General features: G+C 42.1%; 1 protein-coding gene across 1 annotated transcript in view; it reads left to right on the top strand.

Moving 5' to 3' along the window:
• LOC133349238 (phosphatase and actin regulator 1-like) overlaps positions 1-8,972 on the top strand; it is a 96,138-nt gene extending 87,166 nt beyond the window's left edge. Inside the window, 1 exon segment of the mRNA XM_061562563.1 lies at positions 793-8,972. Coding sequence (XP_061418547.1) covers positions 793-808 — 16 coding nt within the window. The 3' untranslated portion in view covers positions 809-8,972.
• Positions 8,973-13,049: the final 4,077 nt, after the last annotated feature.

Genomic DNA, 13,049 nt, shown 5'->3' on the forward strand with positions numbered 1-13,049 from the left:
AGAGAAAACACACTTAATAAAAACAAACTTAGTAAAATTTGGAAATGCAATGCAACACAGAGAGTCGGTCAACCCACAATTAACGCATAGCCTGGTTGATTACGTTCTTCCAAAGATTGCTAAATTGGAAGTTAAGTGTGAAATTTGGAGAGAGAGAGACAAGACACAGACACAGAGAAACAAAGATCGACACACAAGCAGAGAGAGACAACACAGAGACACACAGAGAGAGATAAAACACACTTAAAACCTCCCCGGAGAGGTGGTTCAAACTTGATTTAGAATATTACATTTTTACATAATATAGACCTTTTAAATATTCTCCAATGCATTAGCATGCCACCTTTGGGTCATAACACGAGATGTGCAACTGCTGTTGTAGGATAATGGACAAATGCTGTGGTCTCTACCTAGCAGCTCACATTTGATGCCAATTTCTGTATTTTTGCTTGTGCCGATCTGCCAAATTAATCCTCAGAGCTGGGCCAGACCAATTTACTGCAATTGCAAAACCAAATTAACTCCGAGGCTCCTTGTGGTAAAATTGAGAGCATCACATTCCCTAGGTATTAGGATTAAATTTACTCTTGAGGTGCAGGGGGGGTAGCTTCCCAATTGAGTTCAGGAACTCAGTGTTTGAGGTTCAGCAGCTCCCAGGGCAGGCAAACAAAATTTAGGTGCGTACCGCCATGCATTTCCAGGGAACGCGGCTAATGAGCTCGGCGCATGTCCAATTTAACACCCATCGCGGAAATTCTCACACCGGATCTCCCTCCTTTCTGTCCCTTGCAGATTCCACAAGCCGTGACCCTGGGCCCACCCTTCGCTGAGCTGTGAATAGTGTACATTTGACTGTGGTGATGTGGCGTGCGGAAGAGGCGTGGTTCGGCGGAGTGGAATCGCGGAAGCCGTGGAGACGGCAGAAGATTTTTTTTTTCCAGCAGCGACATCAAGCGCGACTGCCCTCGTGTGGTGATGTGGGTGTTTGTTTTGTGGGTGTGAGTGTCCGTTGAGTGAGTAAATACGTGCGTGTTGCATGGCCATGGCTAGCCTCTCCTGCCTTGTCCACCAAGGTCAAACGTTGGCGGATAATTCGGGGTGTGAACTTTCAGTGAGCTTAGAAGAGGAGCAGCAGGCAAACACGCAGCACAGGCAATTGCACCGAATATACAAAGGAAAAGAAAAGATTCCCCTTACAGCCTTAACAAGTGCTCTTAGTAAGCACCTTTGAAGACCGGCACGGCACACGAAGGGGGTGGGTGGCCGAACGCCATGCCCGGCCACCTTTGTCTCCCGAGTGGTGATTTTTACACAGGTACTCATTTAAGGCTGAGTCGACCTGGAGGAGGCCCAGGACCATGAGCTGAGCGGGAATCGAACTCGGGTCGCCGGGTTCGTCGCACAGCAAGCTAACCGCTAATCTACCACTCCCCACACACCGAATATACATGTGTACAGAAACAGCTATCATACACACACATTTGTGTTAGTATACAGTATCTGGATGTATGTTTGCGTGTGCAGATTAATTTACCTGTATGTGTATTCACTTAGAGATATTGCAATGGAGGTGTCATGAGAAACTGCATACGTGTGACAGCTTAATAGCTTCACAATGAGTTAGAGGCCAATACTAAGACAATGATGCTGATATGCGTAAAACACTGCAATGTGAAGTTCAGATTACTGCTTGCCCTTTAATTACCTTACTGCACATTAAAGTTAACCTACGGTAATTCATTCATGTAAATTGTACGTAAGAGTGCAAGAGTTTAATATCCACGCACAAAGGCCAAGCATTTTCCCTCTCACCTCGAAGGCCGTTAGGGCAAGTGCTGTTAGCGAGCACCAACAACGATTGAAAACATGAAGGGACCGTGGTACCAGCACCACGTGTGCTTGGCCACCTGAGTCTCCCCCACCTGTGCCGGTTCAAATACCAATTACTGCTAATGAACCCCCTAGTTACCGAGATAGCAACACGGTGCACCGACCACTTTACCGCTTCAACGCACATCAACACACACACACACATTTACTCATACACACCAGACGTGCTCGCACCCACACGCGTGCTTGCACACCTTGCTGTCTGGTTATGTCGGGGGGGGGGCTCCACAGCTCTCTCATCATAGGCAGCTGTGGCGAGAGTGTTGAGGCCCAAGGGGATATGGCTTTTTGTCCTCATAATAGCTTCAGCTACGGCCATGCGTGCACATTTAAATATTTTGTATGCCTGCGATACACCCCTACAATAAATGGGAAAAGTGGCAATAAAATATTACGGACGATAAAATCCCTTTAAAATCCTTTACAATTGCAAGGCAGAGCGATGACAGTAGCAACAAATAAATGGCCCTTTTGTGCTGGCTTTTTTCCCTCCCAGCATCCTGCCCCCCCCCCCGTCACTGTTGCACGCTCGCTCTGCACATATCACAGCCGAGCTTTGAGAGCAGTTGTCCACTTTTTTTAAATCGTGTCTTTTATTTATTTTTTGTTCACAAAAACGCTGCAGACCACAACACTTGATCCGATTGTCGCTCGACTTGAAAAACCACTCGAGGCAGTTGACCTGTTGCATATTGACTCCCATCATTCGCATCGGAGCCAGGCAGGCATTCGCGCAAGCCCCTATCTTTGGTTGGACAGATGCGAGCCAGAAATACTTTCTCGCTCGCAGGAATTGTCATCACACGTGAATGGGATGCAGAGCCGCGAGCTTTCTTACTTGAGTTCTGCTGAAGAAGCATTTGTTTTCATAGGTCAATATTTTTTCCCGACAGTATTTGTGCATCCACATATGTGGTCTTGGCCATTTCTTGCGTGTCTTGCGTGTTCATATGAGCTGTACATTATATATACACACACATACACGCACATAATTTAGTGCACACAATTTCCGTTTGTATATATGCAATATAAGTTTGTGTGTCTGAATTAAATGTATATGTACAAACACGTAAATATATATTGCACGTGCAGTACATGTTTATTATTTTTACACGTGTGTGTGCTATATATTAAATATTGGGGGAAGTCAACGTTTTGAGAATGAAATATTGAAAGAGTTGTTCCTGCTGAATATTTGCCTTATTTTAAAGTTCCATCTGAACAAATCAGGTAATTGAATGTGTCCTTTGATACAAATTGTTCTGTATTTTTAAAATAAGTGTGAGTGTATGCTTACTCTTAATATATCATTCTCATGACTTTTTGACCACGCTTTTTGCTTTATAGATTAAAACACAAATTTCATGTTCCGTATTCAGTGGTTGTCCTATGGATTAACTGGTCTCCGCCATAGCAATGTGGAATATCTACCACTGGCTCAGGACTAACAGTAGAAATTAGTTCTGCCCATTGTTTGAAAAATATATATTTAAAACACAGCATTATTTTCCAATGTGCCGTGTGTTTCAGACAAAAAAAATGCCCCTGCCCGATTGTGTCATCTCCATACCCAGCCTGGGAGCGGATGAACAATGTGTGTGTAAACTTGTGCAATGTGCGTTAAACAAGGTAACGTCCCTGCCTACCCAGTAGAAGTTCCACCAGTTGTAGTTAAAAAAAAGAAAAAATGCACACGCTATGGCGAAAGACATTCGGCCCCTCTAGTATCCTGCGAAAGCTGTGCAATGTATGACAAGCATCCACTTAAACCTAACGTAGCCACTATGCTTATACATTTGCTTTATACCAAAAAAACTCAACCCCTTCATCATTAACACTGCCTCAACATGAACAAAATATATAATTGACGATGTTTCAGGCGATGACCCTTTTTTTATAGAACATTAAAACATTTATACCAGATGAGAGCTCACTGAGACCAAAAGAATATTCCAGGGGAAACCGGACACGCAGAGGAATACAGTAAACATGTCAACTAATCATTGAAACGTACAGCATCAGGCTTAAGACATGCACGATATTTGCCGTAATGTTTTGCCCCTTTTGTCCTCTATTGTACAACCGGTGTCATGTCATGAGGTGAAGAAACCGCTTGCAACTCTCACAGAGTATGTGCAACCTGCGATGTTAGAGAACAGCCCACAGAAGCAGAAATTGCAGAACGACTGGGATTCCTTCAAGTGATCCCTGACCCACACACAAGTGGACAGTGCTGGTAATGTTAATCGCTTTGACAGTGAAACCACTATTTAATTCTTAGAGCTGGAATTGAGCCAAATTAAGTGCAGTGCCAAATTTAATCACGTTTTTTTTTACAGCAATTGGCGACTGTGCTGAAACCATCAGCGTAGTACCCTCGAGAGGGCAGTTTAATAGCCGGCGGTGGCTTCGGTTCGATCTGAGAGGTCGCAGCGGTGCCACGCTGGGACCTCTGAGCCACCTGGCCACCTCTGCCAAATGTTATATTGATCGTGTTTGGTAATTTCTTTAGGACGTCTTTTTGTGTTTAGTGTGTTGTCCTTCCCCTCCGCCCGCGCCTCCGATTAGCACGGTTGGCTACGTACGGTGCGAAACAAGTCCATACATCTATTTATATATATTTTTTTGACATCACGCCCAACATCTCGAAACACAATTATGACAGTGAAATAAAGATAAAGCAGCATACTACTTATGATGTTGTGTTACTCTTGACACAACTTTAAAAAAGACTATCTGTTGGTATTTTCACGAGGCTGTTGGTGACATGGGGTTGTTGAGTATACGCACACCTTATTTGTTTTGCCATGCATGAAAATTACTGTGCAGTTTTGTTTCCCTCCCATGATATTTTTAATGGCCTAATTTAATGTTTTTCAGCTTAGTGTGTATTATTTGGCAGAGTGTGCTTAAATGCGTGATTGGAAAAAAGCCCAGTTTCTTAACGTAGGCGAGTTAAATGAGACGTACACGTGTGAGAGGCCAGTAAGACTAAAGGAGACCTGGCAAGGCGTAATCAAATGATTATTAAAGCGACAATCTTCACAATGTCTCAGTGGTTTAAAATGTACATTCCACAATTTATCAAATTAGATAATGGTGGTGTCTGTAATGGTACCTTGTAGTGTACAGGCATTTGATGAATTTAAGAGAGGGGGGAATAAAATGCTTAGGAACGTGTAAAATAGACATTTTTATTTTTTCAGGAACGTGCAATGTTATTAATGGGTTTTACCGCAAAATGCTTGAAAGTCATCGTTTGGATAGTGGTCGTCTTGTAATGGTGAGAAAAGCGTGTTTTAGTAATTGTGTGTGACTTGATGAACGTGCACAATTAAGCAGAGTATTTTTTTTGTATATTGCATTCACAATTCACCATCGTTCATTTAACAAGGTTCATAATGGGGTCGTTTATCTTTTTTCAAGTGAATCCTGAGTAATTGGAGAAGTGTTGGACCATCACTTCTAGTTTGTAGTTCAACTGGAACTCGTTTTCAAATTCGTGATATTGGCTGTAAAAAAACGACACACGATGTCCACTGTCACATCCTCTCTGATGCCCTCTGTACACAGCCAGTGGCATGCTGTGGTAAATTTGGTGCGCAGCTTAGCAAATGAATGTGGGAATCGAACCTTGTTTGTGAAAATGGCCTCTGTGGCAAGCGCGCTTACCACTTCACTTTTCAGCTTCCCTTTTCGATAAGTTGTTCTCCAGACAAGGAGAGAGGGTTATATTGTAGTAGAAAGTGTTACAGTGAGATGGTTATTTACGTATATATGAAAGTTACATTAAAACGAAAGGGAGATTTGTGTTTGGAGTGTAACGATGTAGTAAGTCGTCACTTAATATCCAGTCTTAAAACTAATGATACATCCATCGAATCACGTGTATAACAATCGGATTTATTTTTCCCCCCATAGGAATATGTTGCATATTATGGGTTAATGTGACATCTACAGTCACTGGCGGGCAGTAACATTCACGGCATCGTTCCAAAAAATATTTTTGGTTCAAATCATGACTGAATTGTAACAATTCACGGGGGAGGGGGGAGATTGTTACACCCCTATTTCTTACGCAGTATTATGTGGAGCAATCATTTCTAGAGCGAGTAAAGATGAAGACAGAGAGAAAGTAAACGTGTGCACAATGCCATAGCGTTGGATCCCCATTTCGTTTTTTTTTATTGACACAAGCTTCAATTTGTCTCGGCTGTTATCGCCCAGCGTTCTCATAATAACGCGATGAGATAAGTCATTGGCGTCAGTGCGAGGCACTCTAAACGCACCCATCACGTCACGCTTAATTGGAATAATCGAGGATGTGCTGACATTGGGCAAATTGCTAACAACCATTGTATAAAACAAACTCGCACGGGTAAAGCTCGTTTGCAAAGCGGGAAATTCATGCCCATGATTTTAAGCCAAGCAGGATTGATAGAGCTCATTTGGAGTGTTCACCCGAAAGACAACTTTCCAGGTTGTCCCACATTGACAAGGAACCAATGTGAGCTCCAAGGGTCAGAGGGTCACGTTGACATTGTTGCACACTTCACTGTTTTGCTGGCTTGGGTTAAGCGGTATGATGAGGATTGTGGTAAATGTCACTGCCATTCTATTAATGTATGTCTTTTTATTACCTCGTGTTTTTTAATTTGAAGCCCTTGTGAATCTCGTTGAGTTTTGTTCGACAGAGCTACAGCTTCAAAGATTAAGAGTGTTGTCAAGAGGCTGTTGGTTATTTTATGCCATTTTTATCCCAAGCGCTTATGACAATGGGTTTTGCGTAAAGTTCTTACGGCATACGTGCGTTAAGCCAAATAAAATTAAAACCCACTAATATCAGGAATACTGTTTATATTGGTTGTGCATTCTAAGCAGCGAATGCCTCCTGTGTGTACACTATGAAACGTAAAAGTGTACGATGTTATTAGTTGAGAAGGATGCGGGATGCATAATGTTGAAATTTGGATAACGATGGCTCAAGCGCGTTTTCAAGTCTTATTTTGCGATCGTTATTCATTGGTCACTCGTATCTTTCAAACATCTGTTGATTTGTAATAAATTGTGCAAATATTGCCAACCGGATGTTTTGTATGTATAAAAAAATACATGTATAAAAACCTGGATTTATTCATGGGTGATAGTTCGGGTTCTAATCGGTGCTGGCTCAGGTGGACTTTTAATGGACTTAGCGTTCATCTCCTGAACCAACTGGCCACCCACCGCTTCAATCCATCTTGAAGTCGTCATCGTGGCCATTGTCGGTGGGTGAATCGCCACTGGCGTCGAGAACACTTGATCTTGAAGCTCAGAAATTTGAGTCGGCCCTGTACGAAGGAGACAACTCTATGTGAGGCATCTGCTTGTTTTAATTGTACAGAGCTGAATATTTATTGAATGTTTTGCTTGCTAATTCATAATCGCTTGTTTTGCAACTCGCAATGTTGGTGTGAATAATTATCCATCAGTCATTTATAGAGAGCCATGGCATTTAGTTCAATTTAATTTAGGGAATTTATTGCTAAGCTTACTTGACTATGTCTGATTGCAACATATACATCTCATACTTAATATATAACCACTTAATGGTGGCTCTTTAACCGCTGACTTTCACAGAGATGTAAACGATTAAAATTTTATTTATTTAAAGCATTTAAATTAACAATTTAGCAGTGAAATAGCTCTTTATAAGATAATGTGTCCCGATGCATAATTCTGAGTACCCTGAAGTGGGATGATATTAAGAACATTCGAGGACAAAGCTATATTTGCATCCAGCACTGTACTACACATTCAGTGATGTATTTCATGTTTGAACCTTTAAAAACAACTTTAATTTGGTTATACAGAAATTAATTGCGGCTAAATATTATGTTGATGACGAGATGCTCTTGGTGGGTCTCATGGTCATATTTCAGACATTCGAGAAAAAAGCACTTGTGTATTGTTGCCTTTGTATGATTGTTAAACCCTCTCCTTTTGTGTACTGCATTTCCAGTCCACCATCTCGTTGCTTTGGCTTTGAGCCCATCCAGCAGGAAAACACGAGTGTACGCAAATGATTCTGACGCATGCCCTAAAGTTTTTGAGTTTCGCTAGGTTTTAGCATACTAGTAATGAATGATGTACTTTTTTGTAATAATAATCTCATACCAGTACTAATATTCCTGTACATGTATGCTGTGTTAACCTCTCACTATTGACGTTCCCATGGCACTGATGTCCACACAGTGTCAATGAAAAACCACTTTACTGTTGCTATAAATATTTTCGTCCCCTGGGAGATGCTTTGCATAGCATTTGCCACCACTTTTCAATAGACATCAGTGCTCACCACTCTCTCTCTCTCTACCATTGTTAAGCGCAATTCACAGTTTTTCAGATAACTTTTGTACATTCCCTTTAGGATAACGCAGCCGCGATGCCAATATTTAATAGCTGGAGGTAACCGCTAATCATCAAGCTGGCTCTGCTCTCCACATAAAAATGCACCACACGTCAAAACAGATCGTCACCCTGCCCGTGCAACACAAGTCGTGTCTGCTGAATTTAATTGTTTTTTTTTAAAGAAAACATTCTAAACAGAAGGTTATGCACCTTCATGAGCCAATGTTTTCATTTAAGAAAAATAAAAGCCCCTGACTAACTTATATGGTTTTACAAACTGATATCAGCAATTGAGTTGTGAACTGATTTTTAAAATATATTGGACTATTTCCTTTTCCCAGAATCACATCACTCTCTTTCCTCGCCGGGTGTTTATCTGTGTTACTGTGGGCAGATCTTCACTTGCCTCGGTCGTGCGATGTCTGCATGGTTCAAAAGGAGATTGTGTCGAAAAGGTGAGCACGTCTGGCTGACTTTAGCTGGGTCCCAAACAGATCACAAGGGCCGCACGTTTTCTCATTTACGCTTGTGTTTCTTAAACATACTTGGCGCGCGCGTGTGTGTGTGTGTACACGTGTACTTGCCTGTATCTCAGTGAAAGGATACGCTTGTTAAATAAATTGTAAATACTGTATGTTTTTGAATGTTATTTTAATTGTATTTATGCTACTCTAAATAAAAAAAATGCAGGTGCCCCTCATTGTAATGCCCGGTGTGTGTTTGCTTTTTGCACGCCACTTGTGCTGTCGTTGTTAAACGCATATGGCAAATGAAGTCGTATATCGTGGAACTCTTTTTTCCAGACACTCCCATTTTTTCAATAAGGAAAATGGCTAAGTTTAAGAGTATGAACCTACACGAAATACACCTGAAACTAATGAATACTTTTGTGGTGAATAAAACAATGTTTTATTAGCAATGAAAAACGTATAACCTGCTGTCGAATTTCGCAAGGAATTTAAAAAGGTACCCACTTTTTTGTAAAACATTAAATGCCTTATGATATAATTTATAATAGGACGACACTGTGTGCCCGCAACCCACATTATACAATACTCTACTCGTAACACATTCCTGCGGAGGGAGCTGGTAAGAACGTTGGGTTGCTCTGTCGATGGCCAGGGTCAACGGCGGCGTGGTGTATTCCGCAAATATGGTCGACTGTGAGGGCGGGCACAAGCCGGCGTGAGTAGGTTAAACGTTGAGTTTTATAAGGGCACCACGGGGTGACCAGCCCCTCCCCACCCAGCCCCTCCCCACCCAGCCACTCCCCACCCTCCCCTCCCCACCCAGCCCCACCCTCCCCACCCAGCCCCTCCCCACCCTCCCCTCCCCACCCAGTCCCTCCCTGCACGACGGACGGACGGACACAATAATCTCCTGTGGGCTGGTGGAACCAAGTGGTTCCTACCAGTAAAAGGAATGTTTAGTCAGGTTCCCATTCCAGTTCCCTCCCACGTGTTGAATGCTCATTCATGAAATTGTCCAAACCTCTCAGGCACAGAACCGTGCTGGGACATTAGCCTTGAGAGGCCGTGAGACTGATTGGGGCACACGTTTAGTCTTTAGTGCTGCGCAGTATCATGGGGAAGAAACCAAAGACCGTGCAGAGCATCTGTTCTGTAATTTATTTTTGCGTATGTTATAAATTGTATATGAATGGGATAGGTATATCATGTTGATTTGAAGCTTTCGTGACTGCAGGAATCGATACTCTTTGGTTCTTTCGGTAAAGTCACGTAGGTAGAAAATAAACTAAATCACGACGTTTCGGGCGCAACACAAGCGTCCATCATCAGGTGGGAAAGCGTGGTCTGCTGCTGAGGCAGACTTTGGATTACACCCGTTGGGTTGCACTCCCTCGTCACATTAACATAGCCACTTCTGTGCCCTCTAATTTCTCACATTAACAGCATGCTAATCCCTCACATTAACAAAGCCACTTCCGTGCCCTCTAATTTCTCCCATTAACATCATGCTAATCCCTCACATTAACATAGCCACTTCCGTGCCCTCTAATTTCTCCCATTAACAGCATGCTAATCCCTCACATTAACATAGCCACTTCCGTGCCCTCTAATTTCTCCCATTAACAGCATGCTAATCCCTCACATTAACATAGCCACTTCCGTGCCCTCTAATTTCTCACATTAACATCACTAGCCCCGGCCACTTCTTTATGACCCTTGGGTTACACCCATTTCAAACCTTTTAAAATAGTCTGCCACAGCAGCAGACCATGCGTTCCCACCTGATGATGGACGCTTGTGTTGCGCCAGAAACGTCGTGATTTATTTTATTTTATACCTACGTGACTTTACCGAAAGAACCAAAGAGTATAGGTATATCATGGTTAATAGAAGAACACTGTGTACATTTTCAGATAGGCTCATAAAGAAATGGATGCAAAGCAGATATCCCACTTAAACTATTTTTAATTTTACCCGGCAAGACTCACTGCGCTATACAACTTGGGGTGAGTACTGTTTTTATGCGCACCTATTAAGGCAACTTCATGACCAAAGCATTCGGAACGAACCTGATCTTTGGCAGATCTCGAAATCTATGCAGATCCTTGAACCTGAAGAAGGCTTCAATGGGCAAAAGGTCATGAGCCAGTAGAGGGCAGTTCAGGCATCTTAAGCTGTATATCGCCTTCGCCACCCTGCACGTGCCAGCATGGGGAAGTATGGTCGAACAACACCCACAATTCTGCACGGCATGGTGAGACCCTGATATGGCAGTGGATTATTATTTTTTAAAAGTGCTGCACGTTTTAAAGCTTTCGTGACTGCAGGGATTCATCTTCTTGGTTCTTTCGGTAAAGTCACGTAGAATGGAAATAATAAAATAATAAAAAATAAAACATAATAAAATAATTCTCACGACGTTTCGGCGACAACGCAAGCAGCCGGCTGCACGTGCCCATTAAACCCAGGGTTGCCAGTGTTGTAGGCCAGTAAACTAGGCAGCCGGCTACTTGCGTTGTAGCCGAAACGTCGTGAGAATTATTTTATTATGTTTTATTATTTATTATTTTATTATTTCCATTCTACGTGACTTTACCGAAAGAACCAAGAAGAGTGCTGCACGTGCCCATTAAGTTCAACCAAGGCACGTGCGAGAGTGGTGCGGCCAGAAACACAAGCAGTCGCTTCTATATCTCCTGTGATGTATCACCACTGCAGATTACAATCGTTGTGGAGGGCAGCAATCAAACTCAGGGCTGCCAGTGTTGTAGGCCAGTAAACTGGACCTGCCACCCTTACTGGTTTTCCCATGGTCATCCTCTTTATCAACGTGGCTGTCTGTAGAAATCTGTCTTTTTTCAGTTGTGTAATATAACTTTACTCGAGACAATACAGTGTAGTTTTCCCCTCTTCTGGGGTTATAAAATAAATCTATAATTCCCACATGTACCAGTTTGTTTTGTACCTAAGAGGTGGCAACCTTACAGTGCACTAACATCACTGCCATCCCACGAGACCCACAGACAGTTGGAACAAATTCACACAGCTAAAGCCAAATCAAATTAAACGGCACGTACAACATCTGCCTTTGGCAACCCCAGCACCTCCATTATTGTTTTTTCCCCTCTGCTTTAATGGGTTTCCACTCTCCCGTTCCCACGAACAAAGCAAGCCCTGGCTCTCATTCCGCAGTGGGACCTTTCTGTTGTTTAAAAGGGCTCGATATTGACCAGCAGTTTCCATGTAATGGCCTAATAATTTAGGCTTCTGTGCGAGTTCACGCCTATTCTTTGTTTGTTTACGTGCATTTTAGTTTTCATTTTATTAAATGTTTTTTTGATTTATGCACCAATTAAGGCCGATTTGTGTAATCTGGTCACCTTTATCTTAAGCGCCGCGTTGCATATGTATGTATGAAGTGATTCTAAAATTTTCTGTAGTTAATTTCCAATGGTTGTTAAAATTAAATGCAGTTAGCAAATCTGAGATGGTTAATATTCATGATGGTTAATGTGTACTTATTTATTTCCAGCCACATTCAACAGGTGAGTATGTACGTTGAACTTCTTTCGCACCGTACGTAGCTTACCGTGTTCATCAGAGGTGCGGTGAGATCGGCTCAGTGAGCAGGAGCTCGGTGTAATGTTGCGTTACAAAACCACGAGAGGTGACAATCAGAATATTTATTTATATTGCAGGAGGAATCCGATGAGCTATGAAGCTTTTTCCCCACAGATGTCCAGTAGGGTCAGTTCAGAAAGTTGAACAACAAACAATACAACAAACACGTCTGGAGTGCAAAGTATAAAAACGTTAAGAACGTCGCTAAAAATAAAGTATATGGGTAACGATAGCAAAAGTATATCAATTCCCGACGATTTTTCAACACTAAATGCAAGCTTGGACAAAGCAGCAACACAATAACAAAAAACAGTCCCAGACTACACCAACACACAGTTCCTCGATAAAATTGCACATTCGATTTGCACTGTCGATACATGGATCAAAGTTGCAAACCACATTTGCAAATGTGGCTTGGGGATGCCTTTATCCAGCACTAGATCGATGATGGATGATTATGATGATTATGATGATCATGGATGATTATGATGATTATGATGATCATGGATGATTATGATGATCATGGATGATTATGATGATCATGGATGATTATGATGATCATGGATGATTATGATGATTATGATTATGATGATTATGATTATGATGATCATGGATGATCATGGATGATTATGATGATTATGATGATCATGCATGATTATGATGTGCCATCTGAAGTGG

This window comes from Lethenteron reissneri, chromosome 29, assembly GCF_015708825.2.
Source record: "Lethenteron reissneri isolate LAM-NWPU_2019-01 chromosome 29, ASM1570882v1, whole genome shotgun sequence".
Taxonomy (NCBI): Eukaryota; Metazoa; Chordata; class Hyperoartia; order Petromyzontiformes; family Petromyzontidae; genus Lethenteron; species Lethenteron reissneri.